The 21,485-nt window shown below is 44.3% G+C and overlaps 1 protein-coding gene across 3 annotated transcripts in view; it reads right to left on the bottom strand.

The window, feature by feature from the left end:
* The window catches only part of Clgn (calmegin), a 32,746-nt gene extending 11,346 nt beyond the window's left edge, over positions 1–21,400 (bottom strand). The window contains exons 1-8 of one of the 3 annotated variants that reach the window (XM_013118859.3): positions 21,276–21,400; positions 14,791–14,943; positions 13,558–13,634; positions 12,985–13,043; positions 10,612–10,753; positions 3,856–3,937; positions 2,378–2,570; positions 1,468–1,657 (exon numbers count right to left, since the gene is read on the bottom strand). In XM_013118859.3, coding sequence (XP_012974313.1) covers positions 1,468–1,657; positions 2,378–2,570; positions 3,856–3,937; positions 10,612–10,753; positions 12,985–13,043; positions 13,558–13,634; positions 14,791–14,934 — 887 coding nt within the window. In that variant the 5' untranslated portion in view covers positions 14,935–14,943; positions 21,276–21,400. Of the gene's footprint in view, positions 1–1,467; positions 1,658–2,377; positions 2,571–3,855; positions 3,938–10,611; positions 10,754–12,984; positions 13,044–13,557; positions 13,635–14,790; positions 14,944–21,203; positions 21,221–21,275 lie in introns of those variants that run through there. The other 2 variants (XM_013118860.3, XM_040734843.1) reach the window with 2 other exon arrangements.
* Between the last annotated feature and the right edge of the window lie 85 nt (positions 21,401–21,485).

Below are 21,485 nucleotides of genomic sequence, written 5' to 3'. Positions count from 1 at the left end.
AGGGCAGGCTCAGGAGGCGATGGAGAAAGCCAGCTCCTACAAATCCATTTGCCAAGGTACAGAAACGGAAACCTCATCAGGGTGCAGAACGTGAGGTCCTCCTGGGAAGATGAAAATGCTGCTGATATCTGTGTGTCCGTCAGAGCCCACTGAACTATGTACTGCAAATGAACTCAGCAGCACAAAATTTATACATCAGTGTATCTGAAAAAATGTAAGTAGAACCCAGCAAAAGACATAAGAAGTGAGGGGCAGGTGGACTGTCAGTCAGCATCAGACATCAGTCACTATAATTCACTGAACTAAGAACACAGGGAGAGGACAGTCATTTCAACAAGTGTGTAAAGTCAATTTATACTCTCCTAGGAATCAAAGGACATTTTCTTAACTCGTAGGATCTGTGTGCACACCTTGGTGAAGTCTCCTTCCAGCTGGGACAGCAGGTGGCAGCATGCTGGTTCTAGACCCAGTTGTAAAATATCGTGGCAATTTCAGGAGTGCTGTCTCCCTTTCTTAGATCACTACTTCTAACGTGTGATATAAGATGCCATGAACACCCCTGAAGAGAGGTCAGGTAGGGACGAGTGGAAACCTCCTGGGATCGGGCACTTTAGCTGGCTATGACAGCCTCTCAGAGTCCTTCTGCCAGGCCACCTCGACATCCCTGCCTTGACCCACTCGGCATGTGTTATCTTTGCCTATAAGTCTGGGGATATTGTTATATAGCACAGCCTAACACAGTGGTTAAATACAAAAAGAAATATAATCTACTTAGCAAACCTTCATTGAGGGTCATGCAGCCAGCAAGAAAAAAACTATGGTCTTTATGATAGAAATCACAGAACTTATCTGAAGGACAAAGAAGAGCTCAGTAGAAAGAGAGATACACTGGCATGGATACCACCCAATCTCAACCCGTGGGGACTCGTCAACTAAATGCGTTTCAGTTAAGGAAAACCTTCAGTTCCCCCAAATGGAAACTACACAAATACACGGCTAGTAAAGATAGCCAATGCTTCAGTGTGATGATATCACGAGTTTCACAAAGGCTCTTAAGATGCTGACAGTAAGGCAACCTAAAGCCAAGTCATTATTAAACAAATGATCAAACAAACAAAAACAGCCAAACAACCAAACAAACACCCAATCTGCACCTATAGAGAATACCACACACGTGTGAACAACAAGCCAGGAATGAAAATGAAAGACTTGATGTTTCAAAGTCCTGGGTCTTCCCATAGAACTGCTAACATAAAAATGAACACATGATGGGAAAAGGCAACAAAGTAAAAATATTAAAGAAAATTTTAAATTAGAAAAAGAGAAAAATGCAGCATCCATTTCTGAAAATTATTCCATGCTAAATCATCAAAGCCAACAGCACGCTGTTAAAAGAGTTCCGTTGGCTGTAAACGTCACTGACGCACCCTGGGTCAGGCCAGGCTGGTGGCTGGGCTCTTGGCTTACCAGTCCTCTGGCTTGACTGCAGTGGGGTCGGGGATTTTGGCTCTGTCATCCCACTCATCGGGCTTCGTATCGCTGGGATCATCAATTTCTCTCGGTGGATTGATAGGTGGGACCACATCCTCTAGCAAACTCCCTTGGTTCACAACTTTCTGATCAATGAATATTTCAAATGTATCATCTGGATTCATCACTAAAGAACAATTTCAATACTTTATAGTTAGTATTCAGACAGACATTGCAAAGATAATCTTCTAAAATACTAAAATGACCTGAACTTTATGGATATAATTTTCTCCTAACCAGGAAAAACCAGTGTATTGAATCAAAACTTGCTGAAATCACTAGCTACAATACTTTTTAAAATAAAGACAAAATTTGTCTTAAACTCATTTTTAAATTATAAAAATTTCCATTATTTCCACAGGTAAAACTACTCCACAACTAGGGAATCCTGCTAGGGACTCATGACCTCAGTGTCCCTCTTTACAGGTACAGAATATAACCCAGTCTTCCTTATACTAAAACAAAACCTTCAAACCTAAAAGGTTGCAAGTATATTACAAAGAAGTCAAGCTGTTATTGAACCACTTGAGAGTTCCTGACCCAGTATGTATCACCCTTAAAATTGGGTTTCCTACAAACACATATTTTTCTACATAAACCCCACTCAACAAAGTTGCATCACTATGTTACTTCCATTTCTCTTCTGAGACCCCCTTGCCCCCATTGGGCACTTTATTTTCTCCCTGTGTTATTATTTGGCACAGCCTGTCTCCCCCAAAGGTAAACTTCTTAAAGGTAGAGACATCTGTTCTCGCCCAAAAGCACAAGCCCTCAGCAACTCCATGGTCGACAAGTTCTTTGCATGAATGAATGAATGAATGAATTAATGAATGAATGAGTGGTGTACCAAGGGTATAGAGGTGAGTCTTCCTGTCTGTAAAGAACTCTTTCAGATCAACATCTGGAGGTTTGGCATGCTTTTCTTCAAAAACTCCAGTTTTGGGATGTTTGTGTCTGAAGATGAAATGAAGTTTATAATCTTCTCCACACTTGTCTGGTCCAAACATGACGGTATAGGATGTTTTATCATAAAAGTTTTCCTTCAAAGAGAGAAGATAGTCTAGTTAGTCCAGAGTCACACCGTGGTCTGTGACTCTGCTCTGTCCAGTGGGTGGCACTCACAAACCACATTAAATGCCAACTTATTGAGGAAATTAACACAAATGACAATAAAGGATACAGCAGAGTGAAAATTTTGGCTCTCAAGTCATCTGTTGTTAGTTTAGAAAAGCACACGCTGCTTCCCTCCTGAAGGTGCAGGAGGGACTCGTGCCTGAGCATCAGAACAAGCTCCGTGCTTCATGCAAACACGTACGAGGAGTTCATAGGAAATGAAGCACGCTTATGACCTTAGACTAAAGTGACTGCTCATTACCACTGTTCGGGGGAAACCAGAGAATGACTCATAGTAAAATGTGCTCAAGGAAGAGAGGAACTCCCCATTTCATTCCTTGTGGGATCTATTCCTCCGGCACATACTTCTGAGCTCAGATACTGCAGCTCCAACGCTGCCACTGACGCGGGACCAAGCGTGTGTGTGGCTGAGTGAGTTTCTGAGCCACCCACATCTCGAGTGTGGGGAGGACAGCTCCTACCTTAGCAGGGTTCTCTGAGGATCACTGGGTCCAATAAAGTCCTTAGAGGAATCCAAGGCAATTACGTTTTTGCCACCCTGCCACTGAGACCCACCAGGTCTACAATGTCTTCGGTAACTACGTCCTAAATGGCCTCTCTTTTGCCTGATCCTAAAGCCAGAGTGTAGAGGATAACCTCTGATGCCCACCTCCCAGCCTGTCCACAGCAAAGCCATCTCAACAACACCCGATGTCTCTTCACTTCTGCTATCGCCAGACCCTGGCAGGGCTTCCACTGTGACCTTTCCTTCTGCAGAATGCTACAAGCAATGTCCCCAACCTAGCAAAACTATGAAGCCACTCCAGTTTCTTCTGTGTGTCGGCGACACTTGAAACAGCCCAGTTTTTAAATGCGGGCTTCGGGTCACTTTTACTTTGCTTCTCTGAACAAACTTGTGAAGAACTTCAATTTGACATCTCATCAGTAGTCTCTCTAAGCACCTGTCACTTCTATTCTCTTACGGGCACAGTTATTTGTGTTACTAAAGAGCATAGGATTGTTGTCTTCATCAAGTAATGCAGCCATGTTATGAACCTTGAAGGCAAACTGTAAAAACCATGTACACTCATGTTGGAAAAAGACATAGGTATTTTTTTTCAGTTGAAAATGAACTTTTTAGTTTGTTGTCAAGCACTCCTTAAAATACTTACTGACTTTAGCAAGGTGTTCTTAGAGATTAAAATGTCATACCAGAATCAAATCACCAGTGTCAGCTAGGAGCTTAATGTATGCACCTCCACAATCAATACCATCTTGAAAATTTACTTCATATCTAAACGGAGGGAAAAAGAACCACACTGCTGATAAATACGTTACTCTTTAAAGTATAACCAATTACTCTCAATTCCTTTAAGCACAATTACTTTATATTACCACCAAGCTTGTTCTTAAAAAGAATATCCAAAACTTATAGGAAGTAAGCAAAGATGCCCCTCTAATGCTACAAGTCATGACATTAAAATATGAAAGTATTTAAAAATAATTACAACCAACTAGAGACAAACATATTTTCCCAACCAAAGTATTATGGGAAGAATAAAAAGATTTTTAAACTAAAACTGCAACCCAGGACCCCATACAATCTGGGGAAATACTCTCTGAATGAGTCAATCCCCAGCCTCCATGCTCTGCATGTTCTGAGCTACAACAGGGTTCTCAGAAATGGAGGTTAATGTTGGAGATTCAGAACCCAGCACTAATTTTTATTTTAACTCAGCTACACAAAACCATGCTCAATACTTTGAATTTATTAAATTAAATTTCTCTAAAGAGGTTGCAGATTTTCAGTCAATAACATGGGATAGTTCACACCAAAATAGACACGAGGAAGGGAAACTTCCACTGTCAAGTGTGACAGCTAAGTCTCTCACAGACTTACAACATACTGGAAGTCTCAGCCAATTTTTTTGTTTTAGGTTGTTTTTAAAGGTATAGTATTCCTAAAATAATAAGGGAAAAGCTTAGCTGTTCGATAAATTAGTGAATCATATGTGATAAAACAAAAGCCATAAAGTGGTTGCTAAGTGAAAAACAGTAAAAAAAAATGGACAAAAAGGTTTTGTTACATGAGATGAAACAGAAAGATAAAAAATAAAGAAACCATATGCAATGCTGGTTATTTAATGAGTGACTTCAGGGAGAAGATGAAAAATAGAAAAGCATATACAACCTGCCAACTTAAGCCCAATTGCTGTACACATCTGAATCAAAAGGAGAAAAAAAAAGGAAGAAGAAAGGCAGGGTGGGAGGAAGAAAGACTGAGAGGAAGACAGACTGAGAGGAAGAAAGACTGAGAGGAAGAAAGACTGAGAGGAAGACACACTGAGAGGAAGACAGACTGAGAGGAAGACAGACTGAGAGGAAGAAAGACTGAGAGGAAGAAAGACTGAGAGGAAGACAGACTGAGAGGAAGAAAGACTGAGAGGAAGAAAGACTGAGAGGAAGACAGACTGAGAGGAAGAAAGACTGAGGAAAAAAGACTGAGAGGAAGAAAGACTGAGAGGAAGACATACTGAGAGGAAGACAGACTGAGAGGAAGAAAGACTGAGAGGAAGACAGACTGAGAGGAAGAAAGACTGAGGAAAAAAGACTGAGAGGAAGAAAGACTGAGGAAGACAGACTGAGAGGAAGAAAGACTGAGGAAAAAAGACTGAGAGGAAGAAAGACTGAGAGGAAGACAGACTGAGAGGAAGAAAGACTGAGAGGAAGACAGACTGAGAGGAAGAAAGACTGAGAGGAAGACAGACTGAGAGGAAGACAGACTGAGAGGAAGAAAGACTGAGAGGAAGACAGACTGAGAGGAAGACAGACTGAGAGGAAGAAAGACTGAGAGGAAGAAAGACTGAGGAAGACAGACTGAGAGGAAGAAAGACTGAGGAAGACAGACTGAGAGGAAGACAGACTGAGGAAAAAAGACTGAGAGGAAGAAAGACTGAGAGGAAGACAGACTGAGAGGAAGAAAGACTGAGAGGAAGAAAGACTGAGAGGAAGAAAGACTGAGAGGAAGACAGACTGAGAGGAAGACAGACTGAGAGGAAGAAAGACTGAGAGGAAGAAAGACTGAGAGGAAGAAAGACTGAGGAAGACAGACTGAGAGGAAGAAAGACTGAGAGGAAGACAGACTGAGAGGAAGAAAGACTGAGAGGAAGACAGACTGAGAGGAAGACAGACTGAGAGGAAGAAAGACTGAGAGGAAGACAGACTGAGAGGAAGACAGACTGAGAGGAAGAAAGACTGAGAGGAAGAAAGACTGAGAGGAAGAAAGACTGGGAGGAAGACAGACTGAGAGGAAGGAAGACTGAGGAAAAAAGACTGAGAGGAAGAAAGACTGAGAGGAAGAAAGACTGAGAGGAAGAAATACTGAGAGGAAGACAGACTGAGAGGAAGACAGACTGAGAGGAAGACAGACTGAGAGGAAGAAATACTGAGAGGAAGACAGACTGAGAGGAAGACAGACTGAGAGGAAGAAAGACTGAGAGGAAGAAAGACTGAGAGGAAGACAGACTGAGAGGAAGAAAGACTGAGAGGAAGACAGACTGAGAGGAAGACAGACTGAGAGGAAGAAAGACTGAGAGGAAGAAAGACTGAGAGGAAGACAGACTGAGAGGAAGAAAGACTGAGAGGAAGACAGACTGAGAGGAAGAAAGACTGAGGAAAAAAGACTGAGAGGAAGAAAGACTGAGAGGAAGACAGACTGAGAGGAAGAAAGACTGAGAGGAAGAAAGACTGAGGAAGACAGACTGAGAGGAAGAAAGACTGAGGAAAAAAGACTGAGAGGAAGAAAGACTGAGAGGAAGACAGACTGAGAGGAAGACAGACTGAGAGGAAGAAAGACTGAGGAAAAAAGACTGAGAGGAAGAAAGACTGAGAGGAAGACAGACTGAGAGGAAGAAAGACTGAGAGGAAGACAGACTGAGAGGAAGACAGACTGAGAGGAAGAAAGACTGAGAGGAAGACAGACTGAGAGGAAGACAGACTGAGAGGAAGAAAGACTGAGAGGAAGAAAGACTGAGAGGAAGACAGACTGAGAGGAAGAAAGACTGAGGAAAAAAGACTGAGAGGAAGACAGACTGAGAGGAAGAAAGACTGAGAGGAAGAAAGACTGAGGAAGACAGACTGAGAGGAAGACAGACTGAGAGGAAGAAAGACTGGGAGGAAGACAGACTGAGAGGAAGAAAGACTGGGAGGAAGACAGACTGAGAGGAAGGAAGACTGAGGAAAAAAGACTGAGAGGAAGAAAGACTGAGAGGAAGACAGACTGAGAAGAAGAAAGACTGAGAGGAAGACAGACTGAGAGGAAGAAAGACTGGGAGGAAGACAGACTGAGAGGAAGAAAGACTGAGAGGAAGAAAGACTGAGAGGAAGACAGACTGAGAGGAAGACAGACTGAGAGGAAGACAGACTGAGAGGAAGACAGACTGAGAGGAAGAAAGACTGAGGAAAAAAGACTGAGAGGAAGAAAGACTGAGAGGAAGACAGACTGAGAGGAAGAAAGACTGAGGAAGACAGACTGAGAGGAAGACAGACTGAGAGGAAGAAAGACTGAGGAAAAAAGACTGAGAGGAAGAAAGACTGAGAGGAAGACAGACTGAGAAGAAGAAAGACTGAGAGGAAGACAGACTGAGAGGAAGAAAGACTGGGAGGAAGACAGACTGAGAGGAAGGAAGACTGAGGAAAAAAGACTGAGAGGAAGAAAGACTGAGAGGAAGAAAGACTGAGAGGAAGACAGACTGAGAGGAAGAAAGACTGAGAGGAAGAAAGACTGAGAGGAAGACAGACTGAGAGGAAGAAAGACTGAGAGGAAGAAAGACTGAGAGGAAGACAGACTGAGAGGAAGAAAGACTGAGAGGAAGACAGACTGAGAGGAAGACAGACTGAGAGGAAGAAAGACTGAGTGATTCTGCATAGTTTGCAAGCCTGGGGCGATTCCTGCCTTGGCTCCTTCCCACACTGTCCACAGAGGGCTCCAGGCTCAGACGCTGACGTGGGAAAGCCCAAACTGCGCCTTGACCTTTCCAGCTGCCCCACTCATGTCCTGTGTGAGCACAAACCATTTAATAGGCACTGGTTCTGCTTGCTCACCTATGATGCGGGGCGCGGTCCTCACCTGCTTACAGAATGCAAGGTGATTTTGATGATAGTGAAATGAAGGCTCAAAAATGTCACATTCTGTTACGGAACTTAGCAAAAACAATTTTAAAAAACAGTTTTAAAATAAAGGAGCATGTATTCGTTTCCCCAAAGCATAAGTTTCACTTAAAACACAACTTGACAGTTTCCTCATGGGGCTCACATCTTTGAAGAACACAGCACAATGTCGGGTGCGGCTTCAGTTCTGAAAAGACATCACTGTGTCCCAGGTGACTTAAGGGTGAAGGGTCCTCCAGGAGGAGCCCCACAAGCTGGCTGTATAGACAGAGCACGGCTTTGCTGTCCCATCATGCTTAGGTGCAGTCACTGTCCATTTCTTACCCTGCAAACTTTCTCAACACCACTTCTGCAGGGCCTGCCTGCAGAGGCTGTAATCTCAGGTACTTGGGAGGCTGAGGCAGGAGGACCCTGAAGGGAAGGTCAGCAGGGGCAACTTGGCGAGGCCTTGTCGAAAAATGAAAAGTACAAATGGAGCTGGGGGTCAGAGGCAGAGGTTTCCCCAGCACAAGCTAAGGCCTGCCTGCCTTCACCCCCCAGGGTCATTGGAAACAAGCCCACCAGCAAGGCAAACATTAACTTGCTAGTATAAATCATACACAGTGGATGGAGGCCAGGGAAACGTCTCTCATCACATAAGGAGACTGCTGCTAAACACTAAGCCAACAGGAAACCAGGCATTGGCACCATCTGTGGTAACTCGGATTTCTCAGGAGTATCATCTACTACAACATACTAGGAAACAGTTAATGGGAAAAACTAACTTACATGGTCTAGCATACTTGGGGAAAACAATATTAAAGCTACACATGTTCTTTATATGTGGGACTTCTTAAAATTTTTCATGGCTAATGTCTTCTTTGAGACCCATACATGAACTGGGTTTCCCCAGTCTGAAATCTGAAATGCTCTAAAACCTACAACACTTTGAGAGCCACTTGGTCAATCAAACTTTTCAAATTTCAGAGCAATAGGTAATTCTAGGTGATTTCAGACCTGAGAGAAATTTAAGACAAACCAAAACAAAACAGAAAAAAACTGCTAATTTTTTGGAGTTTTTGAAGGAGAGTGTGGGTTTTACTAGAGACACAATAGGGATACAAATGGAGACCTGAGACAGCCTCAGGAAGGGTTGGGGTACAAACATCCAGCATCCCGTCTCTCAATCCAAGACCAACTTAGAATCCAAAGGGCTTCACAAAATGGAGAAAGCCAGTAGGAGGTTTCCAACAATGCCAATTAACGCTGTGAGCACTGACCTGTTAACCACAGAAGCCCACACACAGCCTTCACAACCCCAGCTCAGCTTAGGTAACTGACAAGAAACCCTCATCAATGAATTACCCTAAAAAGGTGCTCAGCTCATACAGTGCTGGCCCGGCCTGCCTAGCATCAACCTCAGGCCTACACAAGTGCACACACACACACACACACACACACACACACACACACACACACACACACACAGAGCATCAACCTCAGGCCTGCACAAGTACACACACACACACACACACACACACACACACACAGCATCAACCTCAGGCCTGCACAAGTATACACACACACACACACACACACACACACACACCAACAACCTTGGGCTTCCACATGTATACACAGACACACACATACACACACACACACACCAACAACCTTGGGCTTCCACATGTATACACACACACACACACACACACACACACACAACAACCTTGGGCTTCCACATGTATACACACACACACACACACACACACACACACACCAACAACCTTGGGCTTCCACATGTATACACAGACACACACATACACACACACAGCATCAACCTCAGGCCTGCACAAGTATACACACACACACACATGCCTCCACATCTATACACAAATACAATTGCACTCAATGCCCCGACCCCTGCCACCTCCACATACCACAGACCGGAAAAAGGAAAAATAAAGAAATTATCAGCAAAACAAAAATCAGACCAAATCCTAATTAGTAATAAATAATACCAATGTGGATAGTGGTTCCACTGAGTATTTGTAATGCTATTTTAATTAGTTCAGATGACAAGGAAACCCTCCTTGTCTTTACTTTGTATTGAATAGCCACTGAAATGGATTCATCTAGAGTAGGGCTAATCCCAGGAAGGGATGCTGTTCACTGGGCGGGCAGAGAATTGAGCGCCTAGAGGCCTGGCGGGCACTACTGCTATTTCTGTAGGACGACACCTTAACTTGCAGCAGTTTCTGACACAAAGTAACTTGCTGGTAGCACATACACAAGTCTTTCTTTTATGAGCTTCATTTTTGACTCCACAGCCCTACAGGTGAGAGAAGGCTGGGCACTTCTACCTGACCTGGGGCAGTGCTCAGGCAGACCACATGGGAGGTGTCTGAGAGCTCCCTGCTTGAAAGACCCCCACCTGCAGACACGGTTCCTGTACACTCAGTCTGCTTCTTTGAGTGGGTAGGCACGAACAGAACTGTAAACTGGCCATGTTTGTGGTTCTTTTCTGAATGTCCTGAGGTGACCATCTTATCAGCAGCGGACGAGAAAAGCTAAGGTAGAAGAGGTGACTTCACCGAACTATATGGTGACAGAATTGTGCACGTAAGACATGTGATGTGTAGTTTACCACCAAGCTGTTTGCCCCCAAAGCCCAGGGTGTGGCTATGTATGTGTGCATTTGTGTAAGAACCTGGAAAGGGAAATGTGGGAATTTCTTCTTTTGTACACAGCACCAAAACCTACACATATTCAGATACCAAATGATACCAAACTAAATCAAGGTAAAGTCTTAACACTTACTGAACTATCAAGGGTTTATCGGAGAAAATAAAGGGCTTTTCGAGGACGGCAGATATTGCGTGGTGCTTTGCTTTAGACTTCAGAACCAGGCCTCGGTCGCCGGGGACCTGGTCTTCCTTCAGCTCTTCTATTTCCCATCTTCCTGAAGGAGAGAGCAACGCAAGGGAGCTGAGAAGAAGACACAGAAAGCCACGCCCAGCGAGCTAAACAGAAGATGCAGAAGCCACAGCCAGCAGTTGTCAGCAGTGATCTTTCCCATGAGAACTGGAGAGTGCATCAGGAAATAGCACCTGCTCTCCATATTTCCCTTCCTCCCCCCTCTCCTTCCTCCTGCCCCTCATTTTCCTTTTCCCTCCCTGCCCCCACCCTTTCTCTTCCTTTCTTTTCCCCCTCTCTTCCCCTTTCCTCACTGATTCCCCCCCTTTTCCTTTCTCTTGTCATTTTTCAGAAACCAGTTTCATTTCCTTAGCCCAAACTCAGAAGACTATTGAATAGTATGAAATGTACACTTCTACAATAGACGCAGTTAGGTTTTCTTGATATGTTTCCACTAAAATAAATGATAAAACATGGCTTGTCTCATAAACTCCATCAGTGCTGACTTTAAGAAATGACATACAAAAGCCAGCGCACTTCCCATCTGTGGGTTCGCTCTTCCAAGTGCACCCTCTTGACCAAGAGCAAAGTTTACTTTGTCCAGACACTTAAAACGAAACAAAAAATGAAAATAAAATGAGAGAGTTAAAAATGCATATGCATCTTTAACACCAAGTGAGCAGTCTGCCCCAAGGTTGAGTTTACTAGGAAAGTACACACTCTTCAAGGATTCCTACAGTGTTCTGTAGGCACTTAAATTACCTTTGAAGACTATCTCATCACACAAACCCGTCCCCATTAAGCCACGTGACTGGGAGAGCTTTGGGCCAGGAAGCAGCGACACCCCCAGAGAAGCACTGAGCCAGCAAGCAGCAAAGCGAGCTGGGCCTTGGGCTGTGCTCTGGCAGTGAGTGAGACCTGGGTTACACAGGCTGTGAGCCAGGTGGGCAACCAGAGCCCAGTTCTGCGAGGGGCATCACTCTTAAAAATAGGGAAAAAATCAACTTATGTTCATTTCAAAATTATATATATATATATATATATTATATCCTGCAGAAGATGGTTATTTTGCTATAATGTTTCAACTCACAATTATTTTTACAGGCACATTTAAATCACTAATGCTCCAGACTGCTTTTTTCTTTTTAAAAACAATTAAACTATCACAAGTCTTATGATCATAGCAGTTTGAGTTTTAGTCTGTCGTGTAGACACTATTGGAATTGTTGCACATGCCTGTAATCACATTGTTACTCAGATAGTTGAGGCAGAGGAAGACATGATTGAAAGCAACCTGGACTACATTTTAAGACCCATCTTAAAAATAAAATAAATGTCTGCAGGTTTCCCTAAAGCATACCCCAATCCTGTATTTTTGTACAGTGAACATTTTACTTGGTTAAAAAAAAAAGGGCTATGAAGTGCTTAAACACAGTTGCTTAAATCATTCTGGTTTTTAGCGATACTAGGTTGTTTATTTGGATCACTTTTAGCAGTATGTCCCTTGGACTCATTGTTTCTTTGCGGGGGAAGAATTCTGTAAGTGGCTTTAGATTGCTCCGCACACGGCCTCATGTGGTGGCTGGAGGGAAGGAAGACATTTTGTGTAGAGGACGGCAGGCGGGCGTGGTCTCTATCTGTACCAATTACAGAAGCCGTGAGGAGAAAACTGACAACTCAGGTCTAGCGCATGCTCCGATGGGACCGCCTGCTGAGTCTGAGGGCTAGGCCTTCCTTGTGCTTAAGTGTGTTAGGTGCTCCTAGACAGCGGGGTGCCCTGCTGCAGCAGATGTATGATGCTTGCGGAGGCGGCTGTTAGACCAGAAGGGAGACTTTTTTTTGTCATTCTCCAAGGTGGTCTTTCTAAGGAAGAAAATATGACCCTGAAAGTCACTTCCACAGCCTTGCCTCAAGACAGCCCCCTCAGGGGTCCTGTGGATGACGGTCAGGGCCTGTGGCTGCAGAGGTGGCCGCTCACTTGTAGTATTCATTAACACACCTCTGCTCTTGATCTATGAGTGCCCGGGCTTGGGGTGAATCACCCAGAACAGCAGTGCAAGCTAACGCCATGGGGTCAAAGTCCAACTACGATTTAAGAGTCAGAAACTGGCTCAATCCAGCAATCCCTGAGACACTGACGAGGAACAGGGTGAAAAATCAAACATTTCATTGTGACGACTGCCTGGCCCTTCTGGCTAACATAATTCAACAAAAATATAATCTCAAAGGCTAGTGACCATGAGCTATTGTTATCTAATATTTAAGTAAGTATTTTACCATCATACATGGAAAGTTCTGAATCCATATCATCCTTCTTTGCTTTTGACAAGACCCACCTGTAAGTAAAGGTGAAGACAGAAACTGCCATTGAAATAAGATTTGCAATTTACAGATAAAATGAACATAAAAATACGAGAAGACACCCAACCAGTTCTCATTAAAAATGAATTTGTGCCAAGAAATTAATTGGTAAATCTAGCCTTTGCACAATCACAGAAGGCTCAGAATCTGCTCTTGAGTATTGGTGGGGGAGTAAGCTTGCACACCACCGTGTCTCAGGGAGAAATGGAGTACGTATCTAAGCACTAGTCAGTAGGTGTTAATTGCTACATATAGACATGTCATCACTGTGGCTGAACATAACTCAGTTGTCCTACGAATCTCCACTGTTAATATCTAACCCAGACAATAAGGAAATACCATGTGCTTCCTTTGCATTCTGAATTTGTGTCTGCCTTTGTATAAATACACATCTTTACATTATTCCACAGTCACAGGAGAGCTAATTCTCACAATAGCTTCAGAAAACCCATCAAATTGAAGAAAATGTGCTCTTGCAGAATTACTCACCCAGCCAGCCTTCCACTGTCAAATGTTTCTGTAAAATATACTTCTCCTACAGGTTGAGGTGTCTTATATTTAATTGTCTAGAAAAGAGATTTTTAAGCCAAAGTTACCCATTTTTGCAAATGTGTGAGGTCACCCTGATTGTCCAGAACCTAGTACACATTGTGCACGGCAGGAGAGAACCCCGGGTGGCTGGGCTCTGGTTGCAAAGCTCATGTCTTAGTAATGTCTTAATGAAACCTGTTATTTTGTACAACTGATGTCTGGTAATGAAATTTTAAGTGTTTTTTCCAACTTCTTGTCATCTCACCAAATATACCTATGAGTGGTGAGCACATGTGTCAATTTTTTAAGTTGAACTTTAAAAGACCCCTGTAATAGGGGGTTTGCCCCAGATGACGGGTTGTCAAGCATGACTTTGTAAGTCAAAGAACTAAGTTTCAAAAGAAATATCTTTGCAGAGATTGAAATTTAAAGGGGAAGCAAAATAGTCACTGTAAACATAATAACTTTTATCTGCATATTAAAAACCCAATAAGATGAGAGGAAGCAAAGGAATCTGTGAGTAGTTCCTATTTATTACTTGGGCCCTTTAAGCAGAGGCTAGCAAAGGAGGATGAATGATTTCCGGTCATCACAGTATTAGGTGTGAATACACTCACTATGGAGGCCCCAGAGGATGGTTAAAATAGATCAACCAAAATCTCTGTGAAGTTCCCGGGCTCCTGTCAGTCACCACCTCAGGACATACACCTTGACAGTGCTGAGGTGGAGTCACGGCTCAGCCCAACTAAAGTCCACCTTGTCATGCACGCCTCCCCTTTCCAATCCATTGTCCTTGTGTAAATTTTCCACCCACAGAGAAATAAACAAAAGCTGCTTCCTTTACCTCTCGAAGAACCGCAAGTTATGGCACCTTCCATTTTGTCTGCAAAAGTCAGATTATCAGAACTAGAACTAACGGCCTTTGTCTTTGCTAAAGAACTTAGTTCTCTTTAACTAGTGAACTCCTGCTTTGCTAGCGAAAACTTCCCACATACTCATGGGTCACAACCAGAGTAGGTTCAAACAAATGTTTTTCTGTAGACGCTCTTAGAATACAGTTGAAAAAAGCAACATTTTCCTATGCACTGAGAAGACCAACCCTGTTAGAAGGGAAGGAACCTATCTTGAGGGACCTCTCACTCCTATGAGCATGGGAAGAATAGCTTATAACTCACTTCTCAACCGTCTTACCCCGGAGGAAGGGTCGTCTTCTTTAACAGAACTCTCTTCTGGATTTTCACTCACGTCTTCCACCTCAACGCCATCATTCATAAACTCTGCATTAACAGTGATGAACAGAAGACCCAAGCATAGTCCAACACTCTGGAAATGCATATTGACTATCTGTGGAATTAAAGCACGAAAAATCAGGCAAGAATGCTGTTTGGTAAGAACCATAGGGAGAAATAATTTCTCCTTTATTCTAGATGTTTTAATCGCCAGCAACATCATTTAAATTAAGCCTTGAATGAATAAAACGCCAACTTAAAATTTGCAGTTCTAAGTCTTCTTCCAAAACTAAAGAGCTAATGATATAAGAATCTAAAGACATCAGCAACAATGTCTATCAAATGCAAATAATGTTGATTCAGTGAAAAGAAAAAAGCTATCATGATCTCTAAATTGTCACTCACATTGTCTTAAATAATGTAGCTTAAGTATATACAAAATTAGACATTTTATAATTATAAAGCTAGAGTCCACTTACATCTAAACACCAAAAACTTAGGGATTTTTAATCACGTATTTAATTAACATAACAGTGTTTTATCAAATCAAATCCCATGCTATAGAAAGCTGTCTCCTGGGGCTCATGCTCTTTTGAGCTCATTGTTCCTATAATTCTGTGATTGTCTGACCACATGTCTTTTCAAACTCTGCATAACTGCTGTTCCTTGTGCTAGAAGAAATGCCAAATGCAGCCAACCTGTTGTCCTCTTAGCAGAAGTGCTGGATTCATTAGCATATACTAACTCAAGATCTCTCCTGTGGTGCCAACAGACTTTCGAGTAGTGTTGGGCACTGAAATAGTTCAGTATCATTGATTCAAAAGTGGTCATACAATAACACATCATCATCATCATCATCATCATGTAATCTGCTCTTTCCCGAAAGCTAACATCAACATGGGAACATTTTTAAAGTAGATTCTTAGAACTGCAAAACTTCTCAGATAATAGCTAGCTATGGATATATATGGGCCCACTTAAGGAAGATGGAGCTGATAGAGACGGTACTACAGTCACCAGCATTGCTATGATCAAAACTGACCATTGAAAACCACAAAGATTGGAGAAACTGGAATCCTCACACATACCAACAGAGATGGAATATAATGTGGCAGGTTTCAACATGACCCAGTGACCCACTTAAGGATAGCCAAAATAAAACCAAAACTTATAGCCTCACAAATGCTTAGATATAAGCCATAAAATACATTTCTTGTATCAACTTAAATGTAGGTCAATTCAAGTACCCATCAACTCATGAGTATACAGAGGGATGTCAGCTGAGGAGAGTGTGCAGACAGATGTCAGCTGAGGAGAGTGTGCAGATGTCACTGAGGAGAGTGTACAGACAGATGTCAGCTGAGGAGAGTGTACAGACAGATGCCAGCTGAAGAGAGTGTACAGACAGATGCCAGCTGAGGAGAGTGTACAGACAGATGCCAGCTGAGGAGAGTGTACAGACAGATGTCAGCTGAGGAGAGTGTACAGATGTCAGCTGAGGAGAGTGTGCAGACAGATGTCATCTGAGGAGAGTGTACAGACAGATGTCATCTGAGGAGAGTGTACAGACAGATGTCATCTGAGGAGAGTGTACAGACAGAGTCATCTGAGGAGAGTGTACAGACAGATGTCAGCTGAGGAGAGTGTACAGATGTCAGCTGAGGAGAGTGTACAGACAGATGTCACTGAGGAGAGTGTACAGACAGAGTCAGCTGAGGAGAGTGTACAGACAGAGTCAGCTGAGGAGAGTGTACAGACAGATGTCATCTGAGGAGAGTGTACAGACGGATGTCAGCTGGGGAGAGTGTACAGATGTCATCTGAGGAGAGTGTACAGACAGAAGTCAGCTGAGGAGAGTGTACAGACAGAAGTCAGCTGAGGAGAGTGTACAGACAGATGTCAGCTGAGGAGAGTGTACAGACAGATGTCATCTGAGGAGAGTGTACAGACAGATGTCAGCTGAGGAGAGTGTACAGACAGAAGTCAGCTGAGGAGAGTGTACAGACAGATGTCAGCTGAGGAGAGTGTACAGACAGAAGTCAGCTGAGGAGAGTGTACAGACAGATGTCATCTGAGGAGAGTGTACAGACAGATGTCAGCTGAGGAGAGTGTACAGACAGATGTCATCTGAGGAGAGTGTACAGACAGATGTCAGCTGAGGAGAGTGTGCAGACAGATGTCATCTGAGGAGAGTGTACAGACGTCAGCTGAGGAGAGTGTACAGACAGATGTCAGCTGAAGCGCTCACACCATGGAGAAGCATCCAGTAACACAGAGAGAGAGACAGGATCTCATACAAGAACGGATGAACACAAAACCATTGCTCTAGGGAAAATCCAGTTAGGGAGAATTGTAGATGTTTTACCATTTCACTTAGAGAAACAAGAGCGGGACAGTAGCTGAGACACCAGCTACATCAGGACAGGGGTGCAGCTAGTGGACATTTAGGGCAATGAAATGTCTAATATTGGAATTCAGTAACAGTTACCCAACCCTATAAATATAATTACACATACTAAGCAGTTCAACTTGATAGTATACAAATTATATATCATTAAAATGGTTTATAAAACATCACAAAATACATTATTATACCCATTTCAATGGACACGCCCCTTTTCAGATCAAAACTTTAGATGACTGTCTGGGCCAGATGACCTTGATTTCTTCTAAAGGTTGCTGGCTGCCACCCCAGTGTTTACTTTGAACATTTTTAAAACCACTAAACAGAGATCTACCTTAATAGGAATTTTCTATATTCAGCTACTGCCATCACACACACAAGACAACACACACACACACACACATACACACACACACACACACATGATAAATAAACGTAAAAAATGTAAAAGAATATCACTATAATTTTAGAAACATGTTTTTTCTTTCAAAATCAATTTTCAGCTTAAGTTCCTGGATGGCCAATGTTGTCAACTTGACAGAATCTAGAATCACCCAGAGAAAGCTTCTGGGCAGGCCTGTTCACAGGGGTTTCCAGCTTGTGTTAATCAGAGCATGAAGATTCATTCTTAATGAAGACAGCTCTACCCTGGGCTGGCCATGAGCTGGAGGAAAAGCAGGCAGGGAGCTGAGCAAAGCATTCTTCTCTCTGCTTCCTGACTGTAGACTGCTCTTCCTCCGGCCTGCCTACGCCTTCACGGCCACATGGACTGTGTACCCTCAGACTGTAAGCCACAATAAGCCTGCTCTCCTCATGCTGCTTTTATCCAGCATTATGACTCAGCAACAAGAGAATTAATATGACAACTCTGTTTTTAATTTCTGAAAAGCCTCCACAGTACTTCCCATAATGGCTGTACCCGGGGATCCAGGGGCTGTCTCTGCCTCCCAGCACTGGGATTACAAAAGCACACCATCACACTGTGTTGTCTTCCTATACATACGTTTTGCTTCTTCCTATGAAAGCTATCTGAGGATTTCCAGACCTTACAGTTCAGAGGTCACTCTTCAGTTTTAGGAATTATTTACTCTCAAAAATGACCCAGCACTAACCTTAGTTTGAATTTGCTCTTTCCTCTGAATTGAAATAAGCTTATTGTGCTCACCAAGATGGCCTGAGGACCTAGGTTAATTCCCAGGACCCACATCAGTGAGAACTGATTCCCAAAAGTCCTCTGACCTCCACATGAGTGTCACAGGGTTTGACCACCCCATTCGTAAACAAATAAATAAAACTCTTAGTTTTGATTTTTGAGACAGGGTTTCTCTGTGTAGCCTTGGCTGTCCTGGAACTTAACTGTGTAGACCAGGCTGGCCTTGAAATCACAGAGATCCACCTGCTTCTGCCTCCCAAGTGCTGGGATTAAAGGCGGTATAACCACTATGCCCGGTTTATTTCCTCTTTCTCTTAACATCACCTCTAAGTCAACCACAGTGGTCCTAAGTGTATGGACTTAGGCTGGGAACAAGTACAGTGCCTTAGCACTAGCCTGGCATGCCCAAGGCCCTGCGTTCACCACCAGAAAACAAAACACAGCTAGACAGAGCTACTGGTCCCCTGGGGTCTCTGGTAACTAAACTCATTAGGAGGGCTTTTGTGGAATGAACACATTTTCACTCCTCAGCCGTCATAGGGACATGACCTTCCTGACACATATCACTGGTTGCCAATGTGGTTTTCCACCATGGCTAACCTTCACAACCAACCCCGGCCTCCTTGCAAGCCTGGGGTTTTCTAGCAATAGCTCTCAACTTGGACCCTGCTTAAAACATTTCCAGCAGATCTTTTTTTTGGGGGGGGATGTTTCGAGACAGGGTTTCTCTGTGGCTCTGGAGGCTGTCCTGGAACTCGCTCTTGCAGACCAGGCTGGTCTCGAACTCACAGAGATCCGCCTGCCTCTGCCTCCCGAGTGCCGGGATTAAAGGCGTGAACCACCAACGCCCGGTCTTTCCACATTTCTTGTCATACACTGCGTCTTCCAAGACTTGCTCTTTCATTCTGAGTATTCTCGGTACATATTTCTAAAGGTTTTATTTACATATATGTGTGTTTCTCCTGTGTGGCTATATATAATACATGTTATGTGGGTGCCAGAAAAGGGCATCCTTGACCTGGAACTGGAGCTACAGGTGGTTGTGAGTATCCGATGTGGGTGCTGGGAACTGAATCCAGGGCCTCCACAAAAACAGTGTGTGTTCTTAACCACTGAGCCATCTCTCCAGCCCCAGTAATTTCCTTCTTAACACACCCACACTCCTGTAAATAGCTCCTCTGATTACTGAGGACTCTTGCCTGTGTTCAGGCCTATACTGACTGAGGTATCAGACGCCAAGGGAGCATCTCAGGAGTGGATGACTGAAAACTGGTTCTCTTGCGTGGCCTCAGAAGCTCAGCTACAGAATGACAGTGGCCAAAGCCTGCTCACCTCATGCCTTCACAGTGGCCAGAGCTGTTGTCCAGAGGTGAACTCAACTGGGCAATTGCTCTGGGTCTCTTCTCACCTATCAAGTGAGGGAGAGGGTTGAGTGACAAGAGCTGAGATCCTCCCAAAGCTGACAGGTACGCTTTTCTAAGTACGTAGTTAAGAAGGAAAATTTATTAGGCACCCAAACAAGCCCCGACACTAATCTGCAGCACCCATGGGTGCCTTTATATCCATCAACACACACTACCGTTTACACATAATAAGCCATCCTGAGCAACTAGAAAAACAGGACAGAAGGAGACTATTGGTTCTAAGAGTTTAGGAGACACGGCCAAAGTGACTAGATGACAACACCAGTGAAATGTAGACTAGAAAGTCATCAAAATTACAATTACGCCGGTTGTGGTGGCACACGCGGGTAGGATTTGCTGAAGGAGGCAGAGGCAGGAGCATCACGAGTTCGAGGCCAGCCTGGGCTACACATTTTTTAAAAAGGCCGGGCGTTGGTGGCACATGCCTTTAATCCCTTGGTGGCACATGCCTTTAATCCTAGCACTCCGGAAGCAGAGGCAGGTGGATCTCTGTGAGTTCGAGGCCAGTCTGGTCTACAGAGCGAGTTCCAGGACAGCCTCCAAAACAAAACAGAGAAACCCTGTCTCGAAAAAAAATTTACCTAAAAATTTACCTAGAGAGATGTGAAAATTTCAGGGCAAGACAGACAGACAGACAGACAGCCAACTAACCAAAACACGATTTACCATTTCCTGCATCAGAAAGTTTCAACACAAATTGATCATGTTCCACAACGTCTTCCCATTGACTGTGTTATTTTGTCTGATTTGTTTGTTTCTGTTTATATCTCTGTCTCCAGTCCCCAGCTTCCTAGCTATCTAGTTTTTAGCCCCAGCAAACCCCTGAAGAGCCTCTTCCTCCTGGGTGGGGCAGATGCCACTTAAGTTCACTAAAGTATCCGACTGATAGTAAACAGGCTCAGTAATGAGTCTCTAGTCATTAAGGTTTAGCTGAATTGAACACGCTTTGGCTCCCTCCCCAGTGGTGCTCTCTGGGCTCCACCCAAGCGCTTAGGGAGTGGCAGGCACTCTCTCCGGCTACCTTCACCCGGTGGTGGTGGAGGAGGGCAGGAGTCCTTTTGGCTTCGCAGAGATGGATTGCACGGGCTGCTTATGAGGAGCCCAAGTTGGTTGTGTTTGCGTTTTCTAGAAAGGTGAGAACTCGCCTGGGAACATGGCCAGGACTCCGTGGAACGGGGCCACAATGGCAACCGCTGGGATAACGGACTCCAGGGGCTCCAGGATGAGCAGGGCACCCGGCCTTCCCAGCATCAGCTCAGCAGGTGGAGGACCCAAAGGACTCCAAGTGGCGTCTCCCTCCACCCAGGGCTCATCTCTGTCCCCGAGCCTGGCAAAGCCCACCCTGAAGTCTAGCTTGCTGCACCTTCACCCTGGAACTCAACCTCTAGCCTCACCTGGCCGCATCCAGCCGAACCTTCAAGTCTCAGGATAGGGTGTGGCCCGGGCATCCGGACCCGATTCCTTACCTCGACCCCACGGTCCACGCACCTGTCCTGCGGGCTTGTGTCCGGCAGCAGCAGGAGCAGCTCAGGGGTCCGACTGGCCGCTATTAGGTCCCCGGCGTCTCCCCAGACGGACCCTGCCGGCAGCCGCCCAGCAGCCACTGCTAACTGAGCATGCGCGAGCGGCCGCCGGAGGATGCTGCGGCCGCCCGGGTACGCGAGCCACGGGCTCAA

The sequence above is a fragment of the Mesocricetus auratus genome, unplaced genomic scaffold, assembly GCF_017639785.1.
Source record: "Mesocricetus auratus isolate SY011 unplaced genomic scaffold, BCM_Maur_2.0 Super-Scaffold_100041, whole genome shotgun sequence".
Taxonomy (NCBI): domain Eukaryota; kingdom Metazoa; phylum Chordata; class Mammalia; order Rodentia; family Cricetidae; genus Mesocricetus; species Mesocricetus auratus.
Note: the sequence above shows the minus strand (reverse complement) of the source record. Positions and strands in the feature narration are given on the sequence as shown.